Below are 25,681 nucleotides of genomic sequence, written 5' to 3' on the forward strand. Positions count from 1 at the left end.
TATGTGGTCTGATTAGCAAGTTTGCAGATGATACTAAGATTGGTGGAGTTGCAAATAGCAAGGAGGACTGTCAGCGAATACAACAAAATATAGATAGATTGGAGAGTTGGGCAGAGAAATCACAGATGGAGTTCAATCCAGGTAAATGCGAGGTGATGCATTTTGGAAGATCAAATTCAAGAGCGGACTATATGGTCAATGGAAGGGTCTTGGGGAAAATTGATGTACAGAGAGATCTGGGAGTTCAGGTCCATTGTACCCTGAAGGTGGCAACGCAGGTTGATAGAGTGGTCAAGAAGGCATACAGCATGCTTGCCTTCATCGGACAGGGTATTGAGTACAAGAGTTGGCAGGTTATGTTACAGTTGTATAGGACTTTGGTTCGGCCACATTTGGAATTCTGCGTGCAGTTCTGGTCGCCACATTACCAGAAGGATGTGGATGCTTTGGAGAGGGTGCAGAGGAGGTTCACCAGGATGTTGCCTGGTATGGAGGGTGCTAGCTATGAAGAAAGGTTGAGTAGATTAGGATTGTTTTCGTTGGAAAGACGGAGGTTGAGGGGGGACCTGATTGAGGTCGACAAAATTATGAGAGGTATGGACAGGGTGGATAGCAACAAGCTTTTTCCAAGAGTGGGGGTGTCAGTTACAAGGGGTCACGATTTCAAGGTGAGAGGGGGAAAGTTTAAGGGAGATGTGCGTGGAAAGTTTTTTACGGAGAGGGTGGTGGGTGCCTGGAACGCTTTACCAGTGGAGGTGGTAGAGGCGGGCACGATAGCATCATTTAAGAGGCATCTAGACAGGTATATGAACGGGCGGGGAACAGAGAGAAGTAGACTTTGGAAAATAGGAGACAGGTTTAGATAAAGGATCTGGATCGGCGCAGGCTGGGAGGGCCGAAGGGCCTGTTCCTGTGCTGTAATTTTCTTTGTTCTCTTCATTTTCTCCCCTCTCCCTTGAATTGTGTTTCAGTCCGACATTGTTTCTCTCTCTCCCTAAATTCAACGATGTCTGTTTCTCACTTTGCCTCTTTAACCGGGTTCAAAGGAGCATCTCCCTCACTCTTTCTCCCTCTCATGCCATCTCCATCAAGATTCTTCCTTTTTTCCTTTGGACAGTCACTGGAGCCCAAGCCATATGGCAGGTGCTTGAGATTGTGACCCGTTCTTTGTTTACAATAGGGGGCATACACTGATCTCCAGATATATCGGTGGTGAGGTGCGTGTGTGTGTGTGGGGTGGGGGTGGGGGTGTAACAGCGCTGAGGATCCGGGTTCAAATCCTGGCCCTGAGTTACTGTCCGTGTGGAGTTTACACATTCTCCCTGTGTCTGCGTGGGTTTCACCCCCACAACCCAAAGATGTGCAGGTTAGGTGGATTGACCATGCTAAATTGCCCCTTAAATGGAAAAAAAAAAATTGGGTACTCTAAATTTATTAAAAATAAATTATAAAAAGATTTAATATGATAAGTGAAGAGAAACTATTTCCTCTGGTGGGAGAGCCCAGCACAAGGAGATAACCTTCGAACAAACTCAACTATTCAGAATACAGTTCATAACACGGAGTGTCAGAACATAGAACATACAATGCAGAAGGAGGCCATTCGGCCCATCAAGTCTGCACCCACCCACTTAAGCCCTCACTTCCACCCTATCCCCCTAACCCAATAACCCCATCTAACCTTTTTGGACACTAAGGGCAATTTATCACGGCCAATCCACCTAACCTGCACGTCTTTGGACTGTGGGAGGAAACCGGAGCACCCGGAGGAAACCCACGCAGACACGGGGAGAAAGTGCAGACTTTGCACAGACAGTGACCCAGCGGGGAATCGAACCTGGGACCCTGGCGCTGTGAAGCCACAGTGCTAGCCACTTGTGCTGCCCGAAATGGGGAATTCCCTCCTCAAAATGCTGTTGGTGCTGACCAATTAAAACTTGGGATTGAGATTGGTGTATATTTTTGTGAGGTAAACATATCAAGGGTTATGGAGCAAAGGTGGGAAAATGGGGTCAATTTATCGGGGCTGATTTAGTCAGACTAAGTGGCTGACTAAGGGACAGAATAGGCATGAGGGGTCAAATGGCCCTCACCAGTTCCTATGTTCCAAGGGCGCGAAGAGCCTTCTGGTATCTCTCCCGTCCTTCAAGATGGAGTCTCAACAGTGAAGGGCTGGTTGGCCATTCATCCGCAATGATAAGGAACCATCTCATCTCGCTCCACCCTATCCTGGCTGCACAGGTACATTCAGTTAATAATGATCACGAGCCTGGTCAGGAATGCCGAGACCTGTCGTAATGTCTGGCTCAGGTCAGCTGCTTCAACACAGATTGGCAGCTAAATTTAGGACTTTGCTGATCCATCTAGCTCGGTTGCACATCTGGCAATGCATTTGCTAACTAATCCATTGGCTGTCCACGTTTCTGCCTCTGTTTTGGTTCTCTATCCATGTCACTGTGTATGGGCAACAGCTCAGGCAACGTGTCCTATCCCTCTGGCTACTCCATTGGGGTCTAACCCCTACACCCTGACTTCACCTCATTTCCAATTGGCACACAGAGGTGAAGGTTTACATTGCTTCAGAGGCCCTCAGCCCAAGCCATGGTTTATTGGGCGAGTGCGCAGTGTAGTGCGATATGAAGTCCTGCTGCTCTCAGACTTCAGATGCTACTTTTGACACTTTTTTTTAAGAAGGCGCCCCGTCTGTCTTCTCAGGGAGGTGTAAAAGATCCCATTGTACGAACGTGGAGAAGAGCAGGAGAGTTCTCCTGGGCATCCAAGCCAACATTCATCCCTCAACTAACATCACTAAAATCAGACAGCGTGGCAATTGGGTTATCCCAAAAAGTGGCCCAATGAGAAACATCAACCAGAAACAGAGTAGCATAGAAAATAGGAGGAGCAGGCCATTCAGCCCTTCAAGCCTGTGCCACCATTCAATATGATCATGGCTGATCCTCTATATCAACACCATGCTCCCAAACTCTCCCCAATGGACACAAAGATCCTTTACTCTTCCATGAAATGTGCGCGGTGCTGGAAAGGTCAGCAGTTGTTACCCATCCCCAATTGACCTTGGACTATTGCAGAGGGGCAGTTGAGAGTCATCCACATTGCGGTGGATCTGGGCTCACATGTAGGCCGGACCAGGTAAGGGTGCCACTTCCCTAAAGGACATGAGTGAACCAGATGGGCTTTTACCCCCGAGTCATTTTTTAATTCCAGATTTTATTAATTGAATTTAAATTCCACCAGCTGCCATGGTGGGATTTTTTGAACCCATATCCCCAGAGCATTAGACTGGGTTATTGCCACTACACACCACTGCCTCCCCCCCTCTCTCTCTCCCCCACCCCTCCCCAAAGATAACAACAATTATAATCTTTATTATTGCCACAAGTAGGGTTACATTAACACTGCAATGAAGTTACTGTGAAAATCCCCTAGTCGCCACATTCCGGCACCTGTTCGGGTACACGGAGGAAGAATTTAGAGTGTCCAAATTACCTAACAGCACATCTTTCAGGACTTGTGGGAGGAAACCGGAGCACCCGGAGGAAACCCACGCAGACACGGGGAGAACGTGCAGACTCTGCACAGTGACCCAAGCCGGGAATCGAAGCTGGGACCCTGGCACTGTGAAGCAACAGTGGTAACCACTGTGCTATCATGCTGCCTATTTCAGGATTAGTTATTTCAGGATTACTACCAGTGCCGCATGCTAGTAGAAATAGCAGGATATATCGGATAAATACTTGGTTGAAGAGATGGTGTGAGGGGGAGGGTTTCAGTTTATGGGGAATTAGGACCAGTTTTGGGGGAGGTAGCAGTGGATGGGTTACACCTGAGCAGGACCAGGGCTGGTGTCCTTGCTAGAGCGATGGGGGAGAGTTTAAACTAATATGGCTGGGGTGTGGGAGCTTATGTAAGGATCCTGAGCAGGGGGAATCAAGCACAAGAGAAAAAGACAGCAAGGAGAACAAGAAAAGTGATAGGCAGAGAAATCAAGGGCCAGAATCAGATAAAGAAACAGTGAGGTAGACAAGTCCCAGGTTACTGCAGGAGGTAAGGGGGAGAAATAGCTGGGGCCTTAACAGATATCTTCACATCCTCTTTGACTACAGGCGAGGGTCCAGAGGACTGGAGAACAGCCAATGTTTTTCCCTTGTTCAAGAAAGGAAATAGGGATAATCCAGCAAATTACAGGCCGGTGAGCCCGACATCTGTGGTGGGGAAGCTTTTGGAAAAGATACTGAGGGACAGGATGTATGCACATTTGGAGGAAAATGGACTGGTTAGTGATAGATGCTGCCACTCCTGCATTTACTTTCTGCTTTTATTTCAGATTTCCAGCATCCGCAGTATTTTTATTTAAGCTGGTTATCACGCTGTTCATTGTGAGACCTTGCTGTGTGCAAATTGGCTGCCACATTTCCTACATTACAAGAGTGGGCACATTTTAAAAGTACTGCACTGGCTGTAAAGTGCATGGGAAAATCCTGAATGATGCTATAGAAACGTAAATCATTCTGATCTCTCAGGGAATCATAGTTCCAACTGTTGCCAATCATTTGATCCCTGGTCAGAAACCAGGAGAGCACAGGATCAGGCTCTGCAGCCAAACAGGAGTTGTTGACACAGCCGTAGCACATGGAAGGATGGCTGCTGCATTCCAAAGGATTCGCCTGCCCAGGAATACTCATAGAGTTCGCAAGGAAAGGTGACCACAAGATCAGCCACCACCGCTACTTACATCTGGTTTTGTGTCGACAACGTCCACCTCCACATTGACCTCTGCCTGCAGGATTTTCTGTTTGGTCTGCTCGATGACCAGGCTGAGTTTGTTAATGTACGACTGTAGTTCCTCGGCAGAGTCCATGTTCATTTCCAACAGAGCTCGCTTGAATCGTTCAGTCATGCCTTCTTCCAAAAGCTCCTAAAGGAATAAAGACAGGACTGTGGTGAACCAGCTTGCTGCTAAAAAAGATCTGCCCCATTCTGCCAAGGCAAATGGGCTCGATAATGGGGAATAATGTATATATATATATTTTGCGTTCATGTGGACCCCATCATTGTTAGATGCTAAATAAACGACTAGCACAGCAATGGGTCTTAATGGCAACTCAAGGTACTTGCATCAGTTTAACATTTCTATTTCATACACCAATTGATCAGAATGGGGATCACCAATTAGCGCTATATTATGGTCACTTTTGAACTCTGCCAAGGACATCACTGCCAATATATGAGGCAGTATTCAGAACCGGATCCCACAAATGAAAAGCTGCCTTCTTAGGTTCTACAACCAAAAGAGAAAATGCTGGAAAATCTCAGCAGGTCTGGCAGCATCTACAAGGAGGGAAAAGAGCTAACGTTTCGAGTCCAGATGACCCATTGTCAAAGCTAAAAGGCAGAGAAAGTGGGAAATATTTAAGGTGTGCAATGAGGGAATGAAAGATATGTCACAGCCACAGAAACCAAGGGAACAGAGTGCTAATGACAGTCCCCAGAGAATGAATGGTGTGAAAGGCCAAACAGCAGAGAAACTAAAATCAAAGGGTAAGCTGTGACAGATGTCGATTTTGGGGGAGACATGGGTGGGAGAGAGGTAAAATGAGAAAAGGGGGGGAAAGGGGGAAGCAAAGGGGAGAAAAGGTAAGGAAAGGGGGATAAAATAGGAGGAAAGTGTGGGGGGAGGAATATATATATAAAACAAAATCAAGAAATAAAAGCTAAAACACAGTTAAAATGAAATGGAATGAAAACAAAGGGGTCGAGGTGGGATAGAGCTAATCATCTGAAGTTGTTGAATTCGATGTTGAGACCGGACGGCTGTAGCATGCCTAACCAGAAGATGAGATGCTGTTCCTCCGGTTTGCATGGAGCTTCACTCGAACATGGCAGCAGGCCAAGTGCGGACATGTGAGAGCAGCACAGTGGCACAGTGGTTAGCCCTGCTGCCTCACCGCGCCGAGGTCCCAGGTTCCATCCCGGCTCTGGGTCACTGTCCGCGTGGAGTTTGCACATTCTTCCCGTGTCTGCGTGGGTCTCACCCCCACAACCCAAAAAGATGTGCAGGGTAGGTGAATTGGCCACGCTAAATTGCCCCTTAATTGGAAAAAATTAATTGGGTACTCTTAATTTTTTTTTTATTTAAAAAAAAGAAAGAGGTGTAAGTGAAACGCTGCTTACCCTGGAATGAGTGTTTTGGGCCTGGGATGTAAAGCATAAAAGGGGTAAAGGGGCAGGTTCCGCACTTGGATATAGTTCCAGGGAGTCTTCTTAGTGCCTTGGTCAAGATTTCTCTTCACCCAGCACTTCCAAAAATAAAGAGAAGAAGCAGCCATTCACTTGACTGCCACCTGCGGGTATTAATGCTCCAAATTTGCTGCTGTAACAAGTCACTGCATCCAACGCAGGCAGAGCAAAGTCATCCCACAACCAATGGATCAAGGTCAAGGTTCTGCAGTCCCACCTCGTCCGGACGTGAACAGTGGTGGACAGTTAAGCTGTAAACGACTAACCGGCGGAGGATCCCATCCCCATCCTCAGCACTGGTCACATACCAAGAACAAATAAATAAAAAGGAATCAGATGAAGCATCCCAAAACATCCAACAAGACACTATCTAAAGAACTTGTATTTAGATAGTACTTTTCAAATACAAATATTCCTTTCTTTCACAATCAAACAATGAATGGTGGTCTTCGATCTTGGGTCAATTGTCCCACATGCCGCAAACAGTAGCTTAATTATATCCGAGTAGCGATCCTGAAAATCCCACCCAGAGTTAGAATCAAGACCCAAGTGTATATTAGAAAATTCCAAGTAAGCCTCTGTGCTAGCACTTACAGGGGAGTGGTTGAAGCATTTCCCTGATTAGACTGAAAGGTTTCCTCGCAGCCTGCCTGCTCTGTCAGCAACTCACGCAATCCATTTATTTGCCTGCAGAAAACAGGCTTGATCCGTTCATTAGGCTAGATTACTGGAAGGGAGTCAACATTATTCACAGAAACGGAGAACCTGGGGTAGATAGCTTTCATTGTCAAAAAGAAAAATGGTGCATTTAAAGGGAAGCAGGACAAACACATGAGGGAGAAGGGAATGGAAGGATATGCTAGCAGTGCAAGAAGAAGAAGGGTGGGAGGAGGTTCATGCGAGGGCATAAACATCCAAATCAGTTGGGTAAAATGACCGTGCTATTCTCTCTATGTCATTAGCGTTGAAGCTCTCTCACAAGCTCCTTTTGTCTGGCTCAGGATTACAGTGCGAGCTTCCCTCGGCACTGAACCCGTCGCTACCCTCTAGTGGCAGGGAATCAGTACGGCAGCCACCCTGCTGCGCACTAGCAGGAGTCAGACGCAGCCCCAGGGGCCGTTTAACTAGGAGAAAAGATAACATTATTTTTCTAGACTCCTGATGCTCTTTCACCAATTTCTTAACACTTCGACAACAATAATATTTTTTCGTTGATCATTGTAAACAAGGGAGCTCTGCAATCTTAAAAGCAACATGTGAAACGCCTGCATGAATTATTTACTTTTTCATTTCAGTCCAAAGATTATTTATTTGTGAGCTCTGGCACTGGCTTCATGGACGTCGCAGCTTGATGCGAGAAGAAATTCAGGTCACCTTTCTATAGTCAGCACTATTTCCCCATCGCAACATTCACTGCAGATTTCATTCCCTGTTTAAGTGTCCAATTATTGGTCCACATGCTTCAAGTATTAATGTTTGTGCTTCACAAGAGTGTCTGAAGTATTTGTCTGATAGACTGAAAGGTTTTTTCTGCTGCCTGCCTGCTCTGTGTGCACCTCACGCAATTCATTTGTCTCTACAGAAAACAATGTTGCCCCTTCCTCACACAGTGAGAAACAGAGAAACACACACACACACCAACATACCCGCACACTAATGAATGCACTTGGAAGCATGGGCAGGAATCATTTGGAGCCTCAGCAGGATGATGGGAAAATAATCGAAAGGCTGAAATACAGCCGAGGAGGATCACCGATTCCAATAGCACAGAAGACCGCCATTCGGCCCGTCATGCCTTGGGAAGAGCTATCCAATTCCCCTCAGGCATTATTAGCCTGGCAAGCCATCAAAATAATGACTCAGTGGTTACTTCACGGTCCTCAGCCAACACACGCTCACAAGGAGCCACAATTGAATCCTCAGATTTAATTAATGAGGGAACATTAAATACTTTACTCTGTACCTTTAAGGCTAGCCAGGGAAGATGGACATAATTTGGACATAACTTGCTTAAAAGGTTAATATGCAGAGCCACTACCGCACAGTGATTGGCACCGTCTGTTTACACTTCATGCTACTTGAGCTTTTTAAACAGGTACCTTGGGGATCACTCTCTCCATCCAACTCCGCCTGTTGCTCCTCGTACATCAATTGCTAGCAGCAAGGAAACAAATGGTTCAAGTGTCAAGCCCGACTCAGGCAGTGGCATCCTTGCCCGACTCAGGCAGTGGCATCCTTGCCCGACTCAGGCAGGGGCATCCTTGCCCGACTCAGGCAGTGGCATCCTTGCCCGACTCAGGCAGTGGCATCCTTTGAACTTGTGGGTTCAAATCCACATTGTCATGAGAATGAGGATATGTCGCATCACCAGTTGTGCCATCTTTTGGCTGAGACACTAAACCAAGGTCCTGTTCAGAGGGATGTCAAAGATTCCACAGCATTCAGGGCAGCACGGTGGCGCAGTGGGTTAGTCCTGCAGCCTCAGGGCGCCGAGGTCCCAGGTTCCATCCCGACTCTGGGTCGCTGTCCGTGTGGAGTTTGCACATTCTCCCCGTGTTTGCGTGGGTTTCGCCCCCACAACCCAAAAGATGTGCAGGCTAGGTGGATTGGCCACGCTAAATTGCCCCTTAATTGGAAAAAATTAATAGGGTACTCTAAATTTATAAAAAGTAAAAAAAATGATTCCACAGCATTTTAACGAGGAGACTGATGCTCTCCCAGAGCCCTGGCCTCAACCAGCGCCACACAAAAATTAACCCATTTATCACACTATTGTCGGACCTCGCTATACACAAGCTGGCTGCCATAGCTACTCTTTTAAGGGGTCATTCACGGATTGTGCAATACTTTGGAACATCCGGAAGACATGAAAGGTGGACCTTTTTCCTATGGTTTGGTAGAATCTTCATAGCGGTCACCAGCTCTTGTGAACTACTGGCATGAACACTGATGTGCCTTCAGTACCTGTGGCCCTCCGAGTCCTTTACCTGGATGCTCAGCAGCCTCTCGAGCCTTTCCTGGTCAAGCTGAAGCTTTTCTTCCCTGCGCCGTGCGTTGAGCTCCTGCAGCCTGCGAATTTGCTGCTGCCTCCGTTCCATCCTCTCCTCTGCTGTCAAGGTGCTGGCCAGCAGCTTGTTGTTAAAAGGCAACTGCATCCGGTGAATATTCTTCGTGTAGAAGTCCGGGAGCTTCCACAGGTCGAGCTCTGCAAACAGGTGAATAATGGCATCAAAAACTTTTTGCAGTTGTGACGCAGAACTCAAAGCATAAAATGTCTGCATTTCTCAATTTCGCATCTCGTGCATTCCCATTAAAAACTCCGTAACAGCAACCTCAAATGAATATTTATTCACTTTGATGTGATTTCTTTCTTTCTGACGTTTGGGACAATTGAGGTGATTTCAACGATAAAAAGTAATTCTCGCGATATGGGCATCAATGGCAAAGCTGCCATCAGTTGCACACCTCGGCTCTCTGGCAAGTTGCTTCTTCTGGGACTGCTGCAATCCCCATGGAGTAAGCCTAACAGTGCTTTTAAATAGGGAATTCCAGGATTTTGACCTAATAATGATGAAGGAATGGCTGATATAGTTACAAGTCAGAAGCGTGCGTGTTTTGGGTCATAGAATCATAGAATTTACAGTGCAGACGGAGGCATTTGGCCAATCGAATCTGCACCAGCCCTTGGAAACAGCACCCTACCCAAGCCCACACCTCCACCCTCTGCCCGTAACCAGTAACCACACCCAATCTTTTTGGATACTAAGGGGCAATTTAGCATGGCCAATCCACCTAACCTGTACATCTTTGGACTGTGGGAGGAAACCGGAGCACCCGGAAGAAACCCACGCAGACAGGGGGGGAACGTGCAGACTCCGCACAGTCACCCGAGTCGGGAATCAAACCTGGGACCCTGGAGCTGTGAAGCAACTGTGCTAACCACTGTTCTACCGTGCACCCAGTGGAGTGTTGGGAGTTTCCATGCACTCTCTAAGCAGTGGAGTTGTGGATTTGGGAGGTGTTGGTAAAGCAGTCATGGTAACTTGCTGCAGTGTTTCCTATAAGTTACGGCCATAGGTAATAAAGAACACGGATGGGTTCCGTATTGATCGGGTGGAGAGCTTTGACCTAGGTGCGGTCGAACTTCTTAACCTATGCTGAAGTTGTAGCCATCTAGGTAAATGGAGAGCACACCACCATCCTGCTGAGCTGTGGGTGACGGAGACGCTCTATGGCATCAGGAGATAAGCCATTAGCTGCAGAATATCCAGCCTCTGACATACTGCAGTAACCATGGTATTTATGTGGTGGTAGGTGCACTGCACGATTTCTCTGGTCAACAGTAACTCCAGGATGTTCACAGCGAAGGGGGATTCACCAATGTTGATGGGGTGGCAGGATATAATGTAACAGTTTCCCCGAGTCAAAACAATAAATTGGTGTCAACAATCTGGAACCCCCTCCCTAACAGCACTGTGGGTATACCTACACCACATGGATTGCAGCGGTTCAAGAAAGCAGCTCACTGCCAACTTCTCAGGCGCAATTAGAGTTGGGCAATAAATGCTGGGCCAGCCAGCAAAGCTCACACCCCTTGAATGAATAAAAAATAAAATGCAGAGGGTTAATTTTCCTGCACTCATTATTTCTAATGTTGAACAGGAATCCAATGAAGTTGAATAAAAAATTAGCGTTTTTTTTTGTTCACTCGACCCGATACCTGGGATGGGGATGTTATCCTGAGAAGAAAGGTTGGACAGGTTCAGTACGTATCCATTGGAATTTAGAAGATCGATGGATGATCTTATTAAGGCATACAAGATCCTGAGGGACTTGACAGGCTGGATGGTGGGAGGATGTTTCCCCTTGTGGGAGAGACTACAACCAGGGGTCACAGTTCAGAAATAAGGGGTCTGCCGTTTCAGATGGTGACGAGGAGATTTACTTTCTCTCGGAGGCTCACAAGTCTTTGAAGTTTTTGCCCCAGAGAGCAGTATTGGCAGGGTTAATAAATGTTTTTAAGACAGAAGTAGGTAGATGCTTGCCTAATGAGGGAGTCAAAAGCTATTGGGAGTGGGTGAGAATGTGAAGTGGAGGCCACAAGGAGGTCTTGTCGAATGGTAGAGCAGACTCGAGGGGTCGAATGACCTACACCTGGTCCTAATTCGTATTGTTTGAGGGAGAGGATGTAACAGCTTTCTTCTGAAGGCTCCTATCTAAATGATTGGGCTGGGGGGGATTTCACGGCAGGTCCGGTTAGTTAGGCCTTTCCCCTCCTTATACTAAACTATTCTTTTGTCCTGTAATCCTGTAAATTGCTGGAATATGAACCAGAGCAGCGTTGGCTGGGCTGACAGGGCATCCGTACCTCAACGAGTGACGGGAATGACACTTCATCTCTTTACGCAATGAGATGTTTGAAAAATAAACCGAGGCTGGATTGAGATGCAGAGTGAATTAGAGTGGCTGAACTCACGGTCAAACTCGGAACAGTAGGAGAAATAAAGACAAGTTGAGTTGTGCAAAAGGAAAGAAAGAGTAAGAAAAGGATTAGTAGATGTGGGTTCGTTTTTGGCATGGATCACTTGCAGGTAATCATGACAAGGAACCCTGAAGGCAGGGGAACTGAAGCCACTATTGACAGCTGATTCTGGTCAGCCAGCGATGGGAATGGAACAAAACATGAGCCTTCCTGGCCCTTTACAGCATGGCTGCGCAATTCAGCAAAAACAAATATCAACTGAGGTAAGATAAACCAGATCAGGCCGTCCCCCCCTTCTAGGATCAGTCAGTGAAGTTGAAACATAGAAAATTTCATTTTTATTTATTCTGTCACAGGATGTGGGCATCGCTGGTTAGGCCAGCATTTATTGCCCATCCTTAATTGCCCCCGGGAAGGTGCCTTCATGAATCGCTGCAGTCCGTGAGGTGTAGGCACACCCGCATTGCTATTAGGGAGGGAGTTCCAGGACTTTGACCCAGTGACAGTGAAGGAACTGCGATATATTTCCAAGTCAGGATGGTGAGTGGCTTGGAGGGGAACCTCCAGGTGGTGGTGTTCCCATCCATCTGCTGCCCTCGTCCTTCTTGGGTGGATGCTGCAGGTTTGGAAAGTGCTGTCTAGGAGCCTTGGTGAGTTGCTGTTGTGCATCTTGTAGATGGTACACACTGCTGTTGCTATGCGTCGGTGGTGGAGGGAATGAATATTTGTGGATGAGGTATCAATCAAGTGGGCTGCTTTGTCCTGAATGGTGTTGAGCTTGAGTGCTGTTGGAGCTGCACTCATCCAAGCAAGTGGCGAGTATTCCATCAAATCCTTGACAGTTGGCCTGTAGATGGCTGAAAGGCTTCGGGAAGTCAGGAGTTGAGTTACTCGCTGCAGAATTCCCAGCCTCTGACCTGCTCCTGTAACTACGGTATTATTAGGGGAGGCAGTGGCGAAGCGGTATTGTTGCTGAACTAGTAATCCAGAGACCCAGAGTCATGCTCCGCAGAGGATCCAGGTTTGAATCTCAATTTGAATTCAATAAAATAAATTGTGAATTAAAAGCCGAAAAAAGAACACGAAACCATGGTTGATTGTCGTGAAAACCCACCTGGTTCTCGAATTTCCTTCAGGGAAGGAAATCTGCCATCCTTACCTGGTCTGGCCCACATGTGACTCCGGATCCACAGCAATGCGGTTGACTCTTAAATACCCTCAGGGATGGGCAATAAATGCTGGCATTTCATAGATAGGGAATGCCTATGACAGGGATCAGTGGTGTGCCTCAGGGGTCGGTGCTGGGACCACAACTTTTCACAATATACATTAACGATCTGGAAGAAGGAACTGTACATCAAGCTACCCCATGATGGCTGGGGCATCCTGACTAAACACTTCAGCTTTCCTCTTCGCCCTCCCTTCCACCACCATAACCTGCAGCCTGGGAGAGGCAGAAATAGAGGAAAAATTGTAGGACTGTTAAGGGATCAAATACTCTGGGAAACAGACCATTGGACTCTCGCAGACCCATCAAATCTAGTCACATTTGCCATGTGACGTCAACCTCTCGAGAGGATGCAATCCCTGCTCAGGTTTCCTGTTCCCAACGAATGTAAACCCAACATGAGAGCCAGAATTACCTTCCATATAGTCAGCAGCAATGTAGCAACGCTCGTGGAGAATTTCTTCCATTCTGCTGAGTGTTATAGCCGGTAAATGTCCAGGATACTTCAGTTGTAGCAGGCGCTGCATATACGATGCTGCCTGGCTTCCACCCAGATTAATCCTTTTACCGTTATGAGCTTCCAGTCTAAATTTAATGAGGCAAACATTCATCAGCGCGAGCACAGAAAGAATTAAACCAGATAAAGATATATAATTGAAAGGGGGCGATGGCAGTCTTACAGATCCTCCAGCAGGTAAGAAACACTGTCTGATTTTGCCTTCTCTAGTCGAGAAGCAATGAGATCAATTGCAGCCATTACTCCTCCAGTGGAACAACTGCTTCAGAGGATTCATATAACTGACAATAGCAGGGATCTCTGGAATTCTTCTCATCTGGTGTCGGCTGCCTGGTGCTTTGCAGGGTTGAGTTAAGCCACAAGATATAGGAACAGAATTAGGCCATTCGGACCATTATGTCTGCTCCGCCAGGGTGGCATGTAGCGCAGTGGTTAACACTGAGACAGCAGCACTGAGGACCCGGGTTTGAATCCCGGCCCTGGGTCACTGTCCGTGTGGAGTTTGCACATTCTCCCCATGTCTGCGTGGGTTTCACCCTCACAACCCAAAGATGTGCTGGTTAGGTGGATTGGCCATGCTAAATTGACCCTAATCGGAAATCATCCCAATTTTTCACAACCCCAAAACATGTGCGTGTGATTCGCTGGTCCCCGCCCACACCTCTCACACTCATCTGCTACCCCTTGAAAGAACCCACTCATTCTCACCCGAGTCATCTGCACCCTGTGCACCACCTTAAACTGTATCAGGCTCATCCTTGCACAAAAGGAGGTCCTGTTTACTCTACGCAGTGCCTCACTCCATACTCCCCAATTGATCTCCCCTCCCAACTCCATTTCTCCTTCATCTTCACCACCCTTCGCCTCCCTGCTCGCCCAGCCACTTGTATATATTCTTCCCACCGCTTCCACATCTGGAAGCAGCAGTCGCTCCAGCAGGGTGTATCCCAGCAACCTAGGGAACCCCCTCCAGACCTTTCATGCAAAGTCCCTAACCTGTAGATACCTGAACTCACTACCCCTCGGCAGATCTACCCTCTCCCTTAGCTCCTCCAGACTGCCTTCCTCCAAATAGATACCTCACCTTGACCAGCCCCACTTACCTTCACCTCCTGTACACCCCCCACATCCCTTCCACCCTAAAATACCTCCTCAACTGATTTCATATCTTCACTGTGGACTGCACCACCGGGCTCCTTGAATACCTACCTGGAGCCATTGGCAACACTGCCGTCACCATATGCCTCAAACCCTTCAAAAGATTCCTCCTCCATCCTAACCCATTCTCCTTCCACCACCGCCGCACCTTGACCACATTCGCCGCCCAATAATAATGAAGCAGTTTCGGCAACGCCAATCCCCCTGCTGCCTCTGCAGCAGGGTCCTCCCCACCCTCATGAAGTCCAAAATGATCGTGTCCACTTTCCGAAAAAAGGCCTTTGGTATAAAGATCGGGAGAGCCTGAAAAGTAAACAAGAACCTCGGCAGAATATTCATTTTCACCACTTGGACCCTCCCCGCCAACATTAAGTGCAGTTTATCCCACCTCTGAAGATCCGCGCTGGCTAGGGCGGCATGTGGCGCAGTGGCTAGCACTGGGACTGCGGCGCTGAGGTCCCAGGTTCCAATCCCGGCTCTGGGTCACTGTCCATGTGGAGTTTGCACATTTTCCCCGTGTTTGCGTGGGTTTCGCCCCCCCAACCCAAAGATGTGCAGGTTGGGTGGATTGGACACGCTAAATTGCCCCTTAATTGGAAAAAGAAAAATAATTGGCTACTCTAAATTTTAAAAAAAAGATCCTCGCTGGCCTCCTCCACCAGGTTCGTTAAGTTCCACTGATGGAGCCTCATCCATTCCCTCGCTACCTTAATCACCAAATACCTAAACCACCAAATACCTAAACCTATCCCTAGCTACCGTAAATGGCATCCCCTCTAAATTAGCCCGCTGTCCCAGCTTATTCACCAGGAAAACCTCGCTTTTCCCTACATTCAGTTTGTACCCAGAGAACCCTCCAAACCTCCCCAACAGGCCCATAATCCTTCCCATGCTCCAGCCGATCCGAAACATACAGCAACAGGTCATCAGCATAGAGCAACACCTGATACTCTTTCTGTCCTCTCATAATCCCCTGCCACTCCGCCGACCTCCTAAGAGCCATCACCAAGGCTCTATGGCCAGTGTAAACAGCAATGGCGACAGAGGGCACCCCAGCCTCGTACCCCTGTGTAAGTCAAAGCTTCACAAACTCAAATTATTCGTCCTCACCCTCGCCCTCGGTGCCACATACAGCAACCGCTCCCATGCCACAAATCGAGGCCCAAACCCAAACCTTCCCAAAACCTCAAACAAGTCCCACCACTCCACCCGATAAAGTGTCTTCTCCGTGTCCATGGACACCACCACCTCCGATACCTGAGCTCCCGATGGATTCATCACCACATTCAACAGCCGTCTTATTACTCACGAGCTGCCTGCCCTTCACTAAGCCTGTTTGATCTTCTGCAACCACCCCCGGGACACAATCCTCCATCCTCTCTGTCAACAAATTAGCCAATACTTTCACATCCATGTTCAATAATGATATGGGCCTCTTTGACCCACATTCCACTGGATCCTTCCCCGTTTTCAGGATTAGTGTGATTACTGCCTGCTTCATCGTCTCCAGCAATTTCCCCTTCTCCAGTGCTTCATTAAATGCCCCCAAGAGATGTGGTGCCAAGTCCGTCGCAAATTCCTTATAAAATTCCGCTGGGTACCCATGCAGCCAGAAACCACCCCATGTCCCCCTCCTCTGCCCCCAGGTCCGCCTCGTAAAGTCCCTGGTAATACTCCCTAAATACCTCATTTATCTTCCCCAGCCCCAGTCCGTATCTTCAATGTTTTCCTGGACACGGCCTGCTTCCGCAGCTGGTGCACTAGCATGCGGCTCGACTTCTCTATACAACACCACCAAATTTTGTGTCATCTGCAAACTTTTTGTTTCTTTTTGATTATAGATTTAGAGTACCCAATTCAATTTTATTTCCATTTAAGGAGTAATTTAGCGTGGCCAATTCACCTACCCTGCACATCTTTGCGTTGTGGGGGTGAGACCCATACAGACATGGGGAGAATGTGCGAACTCCGCATGGGCGGTGACCGGGAGGCGGGATCGAACCCGGGTCCTCAGCGTTGTGAGGCAGCAGTGTTAACCATTGCGCCAACGTGCCGCCCCGTCTCATGTAAACTTACTTATCATACTTCCTACATTCACATCCAAATCATTAATGTACACTACAACCTACAGAGGCCCCAGCACAGATCCCTGCGTAACACAACTGGGCACAGGCATCCAGTCACATAAACAACCTTCAACCATTACCCTCTGCCTCCTACCACTAAGCTAGTTTTGGATCTAGTTTGCCAAATTGCCCTGGATTCCATGGGCTCTTACCTTCTTTATCAGCCTCCCATGCAAGACCTTGTCAAAAGCCTTACTAAAGTCCATGTAGACTCCATCAACCACACTACCCTCATCTACACACCTTGTGACAAAATTCAATCAGATTTGTAAGACATGATCATACTTTGACAAAACCATACTGCCTATCCTTGATTAATTATTGCCTCTCCAAGAAGGGATTCATTTTATCCCTCAGATTTTATTCCAAGACTACTTTCCCTCCCACTGAAGACTGACTCACTGGCCTGCAATTTCCTAGTTCGTCCCGACTTCCCTTCTTGAATAATGGCACCACATCAGTTGGCCTCTAGTCCTCTGGCATCTTGCCTGTGGCCAGAGAAGATTTGAACATTTTTGTCAGAGCCCCTGCAATCTCCTTCCTTGCCTCCCACAGCAACCTGGGACATATCACACCTGGCTCCGGGGATTTATCCTCTTTCTACCCGTTAAACGGTGAAGACCTCAAAAATCGTTCAAGTAAATCACAATGCACCGCCCTGATTTCTGTACCGACATAATCCTTCTCCTCAATTAACACAGATGCAAAGTGGTCTTTAAAACCTCATCTATCTCTTCAGATTCCACATGTCGGTCCCTAATGGGTCCCACTCTTTACCTTGGTCAAACTGGGGCCCTTAATATACTTAGAAAACGCCATTAGATTTTCCTTTATTTCACTCTCCTAAAGTTTTTTAAGTAATCCCCTGCATTTTCTATGTTCCTTCAGGACTTCCGCTGTTGTGAGCCCTTGGTATCTGCCATAAGCCTCCCTTTTTTACCTTATCTAACCATGGATATCCCTTGACGCCCAGGGTTCTCTAGACGTATTGCTCCCACCCTTTACTATGGGAGAACATGCTGGCCCTGTAGTCTATCCATTTCCTTTTTGAATGAATCTCACTGCTCTGATGTTGATTTTCCTACAAGTAGCTGACCCCAGTTAACTTTGGACAGATCCAGTCTTATTTTATTAAACTGCCCCCCCCCCCCCCCCCCCCCCCCCCGCCCCCCACACACAAATCAGAACCTTAATTTCCGGTCTATCCTTGTCCCTTTCCATAACTACCTTAAATTCGACTGAGTTATGGTCATTGTTCTCAAAATTTCCCCCACTGAAACTTCAGCCACTTGCCCAGCTTCAATCCCTAAAACCCTTGTAGGACGTTCGACATATTGGCATAAAAAGCTCTCCTGGATGCATTTTAAGAATTCCTCCCCCTCTATGCCTTTCACATTTTGGCTATCCCAGTTAATATTGGGAGGTTGAAATCCCCTATTATTACATGATTTTTCTTATAATTCTCAGAGATTTTCCTACATATCAGCCTATCTATTTCTCTCTGACTGGTTATGGACCTATAGTACACCCCCAGCAAAGTGATCACCCAGTTTGTTACTAAGTTCTACCCATATGGCTTCATTTGAGAAACGTATTGAGATATCATCCCCCAGTACTGCTGTTATATTCTCCCTAATCAATAATGCAATTCCTCCTCCTCTTTTACCTCCCTCTCAATCCTGCCTGAAGCATCTAGACCCTGGGACGTTCAGCTGACAGTCCTGTCCTTTCAACCAAGTTTCTGTGATTGCAAAGTCACAATTCCATGTGCTGATCAACATCTGAGATCATCAGTCTTGCCCGTCAGGTTCCTTGCATGGAAATAAATGCAGTTCAGCGTACCAGTTCTCCCATGTGCCCCATCATACTCCTGTCTGCTATGCAAGAAATGCAACTCTGGAGCATTTGAAATATTAACCACTCAAACTCTGAGTCAGCTGTCATCCGGTTCCCACATTTTTATTTTACATTTTGATCTATTGCTTTGCCTCATCTGCAGTAGTGCGCGGCTTGAGTGACCTCCGTGTTGCATCTTTTTAAAGCGTTTGTGAACAAGCTTAACCAACCTGCCGTGCAGCACTGGTAGAACGTGACAGCAGTGATATCCAGAGGAAACAATCAGCCCAGAGGAGGCTGATCTGTTATTGCGCCAGAAGCTGTAAAGATCGTCAATTCCATACGACACCTTGGGAACATGGTAGCACTCAAACAGGAGCTCGGACATTAACTGGCGTGAATACAGTGGATTACACGGTGCTTCTGTTAAAACTACTGGATGTTCTATGCAGAACTGTAATAGATACAAACAGTATCAATTAGTACAATCTTCTGAGCTTACAATAGCAGCCATCTGTAGTCGGAATCAAGTTAACTTGGAGCCATTATTCACGGAGTGGGTGTGGTGGGAAGCAGAACAAAGGACAACCTGGAACAGGAAACCGATGGCCCAAGTGGGGTGCAAAGACAATGGTGAGGGAAAACAGATCGCTGTAAGAATTGAAAATGAATAGACAAAATACAAATGGGGTGAAGGTGGAGGAGAATTCACAGTCTGAAGTTATTGAACTCAATGTTTTAAGTCTGGAAGTCTGTAACGTGCCTAATCGGAAGATGAGGTACTGTACCTCCAGTTTGCATTGGGCTTCACTGGAACATTGCAGCAGGCCAACGAATGGCCTGTGGACGTTAGAGCAGGACAGTGAGTTGAAATGACAAGTGGCAGGACAGCACAGCGACACAGTGGTTAGCACTGCTGCCTACGGCGCCGAGGACCCGGGTTTGAATCCCGGCTTTGGGTCACTGTGCGGAGTTTGCACATTCTCCCCGTGTCTGTGTGGGTTTCATCCCCACAACCCAAAGATGTACAGAGTTGGCCACGCTAAATTTCCCCTTAATTGGAAAAAAAATAATTGGGTACTCTAAATTTATATTAAAAAAAAGAAATGACAAGTGGCGGGAAGATCTGGGTCCTGCTTGCAGATGGATCAAAGATGTTCTGCAAAGAGCAGTCTGCGTTTAGTCTCTTCATAGTAGACCACATTGGGAGCACCAAATGCAATAGATCATTTTGACGGGGTTGCGCGTGAAGCACTGCCTCGTCTGATAAGTGTACTTAGGCCCTTGGATGGTGAGATGGGAGGAGGTAAAGGGGCAGGTTTTACACGTCCTGCAATTGCATGGGAAGGGGCCGTGGGAAGAGGGTGAGGTGTGGGGTGATGATGATAATCTTTATTAGTGTCGCAAGTAGGCTTACATTAACAGTGCAATGAAGTTCCTGTGAAAATCCCCTGGTTGCCACACTACAGTGCCTGCTCGGGTACGCCGAGGAGAATTCAGAATGTCCAAATCACCTAACAAGCACGTCTTTCGGAACTTGAAGGAGGAAACCCATGCAGACGCGGGGAGAACATGCAGACTCGGCACAGACAGTGACCCAAACTGTGAAAATGAAACAAGGGAACACCATCCAGGTTCTGGGAGGGAGGGGAAGGGGTGACAGCAGAGGTGCAGGAGTTGGGTCGGACACAGCTGAGAGCCCTGTTGGCCACATTTTGTTCAAATTCAAACCAGGCAGCTGGACACTGATTGGTCAAGTCATTGCCATGGGGGTTGACACTGATTGGTCAAGTCATTTCCATGGGGATTGACTGTCCCAATCTTAAGTATTACTGAAAAAGGCGCAATGCGTAACATGCTCTTTGTGCTAGAAGCTACATATATTCACACACAGGGCCCTGTCCTTTGCAGAAACAGCATGCCCTCACATTATGCCTTTTCCATTGAATAAACGATTGGGGGAACAATCATTCCAACAATACACAACGTATTCTTTCCTTTTTTTTTATAAATGTTTTTTATTGAGTTTTCATATTTTATATATGACAAATTACAAATTATTAGAGAGAGAAAAAAAAAGGAAAACACAAAAATTTAACATGAATATTTACAGGTAAGCATCTTCATAACAACAATTGTGGCCGCCCCCTTTAGCCAGCATACATATTTTACATTCCCCAATATGGCCGAGGCACGTGTTTATAGGCATTTATTTATAGTTTGGTTTTGGGCCTTGGCTTGCCATCAAACCCCCATACCGAGCCCGTAACCCCCCCCCCCCCCCCTCCCCCCGGCTACCTTCCCCCGATTCCCGTCCATTTTCCCCTGGTTCTTGGCCACCCGACTATTCTTCCTCATGTACGTTGGCCACAAACAGGTCCCGGAACAGTTGCATGAATGGCTCCCACGTTCTGTGGAAGCCGTCGTCCGACCCTCGGATGGCGAATTTGATTTTCTCCATTTGGAGAGATTCCGAGAGGTCGGACAGCCAGTCTGCAGCTCTGGGTGGTGCTGCTGACCGCCAGCCAAACAGGATTCTACGGCGGGCAATCAGGGAGGCAAAGGCAAGGGCGTCCGCCCTCCTCCCCAGGAATAGATCTGGCTGGTCTGAAACCCCGAAGACCGCCACTATCGGGCATGGCTCCACCCTCACCCCCACCACTTTGGACATAGCCTCGAAGAAGGCTGTCCAGTACTCCACAAGTCTGGGGCAAGACCAGAACATGTGGGCGTGGTTGGCCGGGCCTCTTTGGCACCGCTCACATCTGTCCTCCACCTCCGGGAAGAACCTACTCATACGGTTTCTCGTTAAGTGGGCTCTATGTACCACTTTTAGTTGCGTCAGGCTGAGCCTTGCGCACGTGGAGGTGGAGTTGACCCTATGCAGTGCTTCGCTCCAGAGTCCCCACCCTATCTCCATCCCCAGGTCGTCCTCCCATTTCCTTCTTGTTGCGTCCAGTACGGTGTCGTCCCTATCTACCAGTCGGTCATACATGTCACTACAGTTCCCTTTCTCTAGGATACTTGCGTCCAGTAGGTCTTCCAGTAGTGTCTGTCGTGGCGGTTGTGGGTACGTCCTTGTCTCCTTTCGTAGGAAGTTTTTGAGCTGCAGGTACCGTAGCTCGTTCCCCCCCAGCTAGCTGAAATTTCTCTGTCAGTTCGTCCAGTGTTGCGATCCTGTCGTCCGTGTATAGGTCCCTGACTGTCAGTGTCCCCCCGTCCTGCCTCCACCTTTTGAAGGTGGCGTCAGTCAGTGCTGGTTTGAACCTATGGTTGTTGCAGATGGGAGCCTTGTTCGACATTTTGGTCAGGCCAAATTGCTGCCGCAGTTGGTTCCAGGATTGGAGGGTGGCTGTCACCACTGGGCTGGTGGAGTGTTTTTTGGGTGGGGATGGGAGTGCTGCCGTGGCGAGGGCCCGGAGGGAGGTTCCCATGCAGGAAGACTCCTCCGCACGCACCCACTCGGCTTCTGGGTCCTGGATCCATCCCCTTACTCGCTCGGCTGTTGCCGCCCAGTGGTAGAATTGTAGATTCGGGAGGGCTAGCCCCCCCCTGGATTTTGTTTTTTGTATGACCTTCTTTGGGATCTTAGCATTTTTACCCCCCCATACGAACGCCATGATATGTTTGTCCAGCGCTTTGAAAAAGGCCTTGGGGATGTAGATCGGAATGGATCTAAACAGGAAGAGGAACCTGGGCAGTACGTTCATTTTGATCGTCTGGACTCTCCCCGCGAGGGAGAGCGGGAGTGTGTTCCATCTTTGCAGGTCCTTTTTTTTTAAAATTTTAGAGTACCCAATTAATTTCTTCCAATTAAGGGGCAATTTAGCGTGGCCAATCCACCTAGCCTGCACATCTTTGGGTTGTGGGGGCGAAACCCACGCAGATACGGGGAGAATGTGCAAACTCCACACGGACAGTGACCCGGAGCCGGGATCGAACCTGGGACCTCGGCGCCGTGAGGCAACAGGGCTAACCCACTGCGCCACCGTGCTGCCCTGCGGGTCCTTTTTAACTTCCTCCGTCAGGCTGGTGAGGTTCCATTTGTGGATCCCTTTCCAGTCATGGGCTATTTGGATCCCCAGGTAGCGGAATTTATTTTGGGCTTGTTTGAACGGCAGCCCCTTTAGTGCTGCCCCCCCCCCTTGCGGGTGTACTGGGAAGATCTCACTTTTGCTCATGTTGAGTTTGTAGCCCGAGAAGGCTCCAAACACTTTCAGGAGCGCGATGATTCCGTCCATGCTGCTTTGTGGGTCCGAGATATAGAGGAGCAGATCATCCACATAGAGTGAGACTCTGTGCTCTCTACCTCCCCTTCGGATCCCCCTCCAATTTTTTTGCTGCCCTGAGCGCGATTGCTAGCGGTTCGATTGCGAGTGCGAACAGCAGCGGGGACAGTGGGCATCCTTGTCTGGTGCCCCTGTGCAGCTGGAAGTATTGGGAGTTGGTATTGTTGGTCCGTACACTCGCCATGGGAGCGTTGTATAGGAGCTTTACCCAAGCGGTGAATCCTGTTCCAAGCCCGAACCGCTCCAGTACCTCTATGAGGTATTTCCATTCGACTCTGTCGAAGGCCTTTTCTGCGTCCAGGGAGACGATCACCTCTTGTGTTCTCTCCATGGAGGAGGTCATTATCACGTTCAGCAGGCGCCTGATGTTCGCGGTAAGCTGTCTACCTTTGACGAAGCCCGTCTGGTCCTCTGTGACCACCTCAGGTACACAGTCTTCTAGCCTTTTGGCTAGGATTTTGGCCAGTATTTTGGTGTCTGCGTACGTATTCTTTCCTTACACACAAGATGCACTTTAAACTTGTCATTATTTTGCAAACACATTCTGATCCATTCTGCCATGGTTCACCATTTCACAACACGGTGCCCCACATTGGGGCTTGCTCAGGACATGTCGGGACACAGTGCAATATATAAAGGAGTGGTTTCACATTTCAGGTCAAGCCACGACTTTACTATTCATGTTACACCATGTTGGAGGAGGGAAATAAACATGCCTCATCAAAGGGCATACCAAAGGCACCATGCAGGGAGGGCAAGCCCTCACCTCACCGTGCAGGGAGATAACAACCCCCCCCCCCCCCCCCACCGCACAGGGAGGGAACCGCCCCCCACCACCGCATAGGTAGATCAACCCCCCTCAACCCCAACTACACAGGGAGATCAACCACCCACCCCCCCCCACACACTACACAGGGAGATCAACCCCCCACCCCACGACACAGGGGGATCAACCCCCCCCTCCCACTACACAGGGAGATCAACCCCCCCCCAACTACACAGGGAGATCAACCCCCCCCCCCACTACACAGGGAGATCACCCCCCCCCCCCACTACACAGGGAGATCAACCCCCCCCCCCCCACTATATAGGGAGATCAACCCCCCTCCCCCCCACTATATAGGGAGATCAACCCCCCTCCCCCCCACTACACAGGGAGATCAACACCCCATCCCCTCACTACACAGGGAGATCAACCCCCCACCCCCTCACTACATAGGGAGATCAACCCCCCACCCCCTCACTACACAGGGAGATCAACCCCACACCCCCTCACTACACAGGGAGATCAACCCCCCACCCCCTCACTACACAGGGAGATCAACCCCCCCCCCCCCCCTCACTACACAGGGAGATCAACCCCCCACCCTCTCACTACACAGGGAGATCAACCCCCACCCTCTCACTACACAGGGAGATCAACTCCCCGCCCCCTCACTACGCAGGGAGATCAACCCACCCCCCCCACTACGCAGGGAGATCAACCCCCCCCCCCAACTACGCAGGGAGATCAACCCCCCCCCCCACTACACAGGGCGCTCAACCCCCCCCCCCCCACTACACAGGGAGATCAACCCCCGCCCCCCACTACACAGTGTGATCAACCCCCCACCCCCTCACTACACAGGGAGATCAACCCCCCACCCCCTCACTACACAGGGAGATCAACCCCCCCCACCCTCTCACTTCACAGGGAGATCAGCTCCCCGCCCCCTCACTGCGCAGGGAGATCAACCCCCCCCCCCACTTCGCAGGGAGATCAACCCCCCCCCCCCACTACACAGGCCGAACAACCCCCCCCCCCCCCCCACTACACAGGGAGATCAACCCCGCCCCCCACTACACAGTGAGATCAACCCCCCCACGCCACAGGGAGATCAACCCCCCTCCCCCACTACACAGGGAGATCAACCCCACCACCCCCCCACTACACAGGGAGATCAACCCCCCCCCAACTACACAGGGAGATCAACCCCCCCCCCACTACACAGGGAGATCAACCTCCCCCCCCCCCCTGCCACTACACAAGGAGATCAACATCCCCCCCCGCCACTAAACAAGGAGATCAACCCCCCGCACCCCCCCCCCCACTACACAAGGAGATCAACCCCCCCACTACACAGGGAGATCAACCCCCCCCCCCACTACACAGGGAGATCAAACCCCCTCCCCACTACACAGGGAGATCAACCCCCACCCCCACCCCCACTATACAGGGAGATCAACCCCCCACCCCCTCACTACACAGGGAGATCAACCCCCCACCCCCTCACTACACAGGGAGATCAACCCCCCACCCCCTCACTACACAGGGAGATCAACCCCCACCCTCTCACTACACAGGGAGATCAACTCCCCGCCCCCTCACTACGCAGGGAGATCAACCCCCCCCCCCACTACGCAGGGAGATCAACCCCCCCCCCCACTACACAGGGCGATCAAACCCCCCCCCCCACTACACAGGGAGATCAACCCCCGCCCCCCACTACACAGTGAGATCAACCCCCCCACTACACAGGGAGATCAACCCCCCCCCCCACAACACAGGGAGATCAACCCCACCACCCCCCCACTACACAGGGAGATCAACCCCCCCCCCCACTAAACAAGGAGATCAACCCCCCGCACCTCCCCCCCCCCCCCCCACTACACAAGGAGATCAACCCCCCCACTACACAGGGAGATCAACCCCCCCCCCCACTACACAGGGAGATCAACCCCCCCCCCCCCACTACACAGGGAGATCAACCCCCCCCCCACTACACAGGGAGATCAAACCCCCTCCCC

General features: G+C 49.3%; 1 protein-coding gene across 1 annotated transcript in view; it reads right to left on the reverse strand.

The window, feature by feature from the left end:
- Positions 1–25,681, reverse strand: part of actr5 (actin related protein 5) — a 40,700-nt gene that overhangs the window by 13,356 nt on the left and 1,663 nt on the right. Inside the window, exons 2-5 of the mRNA XM_038803598.1 lie at positions 18,836–19,059; positions 13,384–13,553; positions 9,246–9,463; positions 4,754–4,936 (exon numbers count right to left, since the gene is read on the reverse strand). Of these exons, the coding sequence (XP_038659526.1) occupies positions 4,754–4,936; positions 9,246–9,463; positions 13,384–13,553; positions 18,836–19,059 (795 nt within the window). The remainder of the gene's footprint in view (positions 1–4,753; positions 4,937–9,245; positions 9,464–13,383; positions 13,554–18,835; positions 19,060–25,681) is intronic.

The sequence above is a fragment of the Scyliorhinus canicula genome, chromosome 7 (assembly GCF_902713615.1).
Source record: "Scyliorhinus canicula chromosome 7, sScyCan1.1, whole genome shotgun sequence".
Lineage (NCBI taxonomy): Eukaryota > Metazoa > Chordata > Chondrichthyes > Carcharhiniformes > Scyliorhinidae > Scyliorhinus > Scyliorhinus canicula.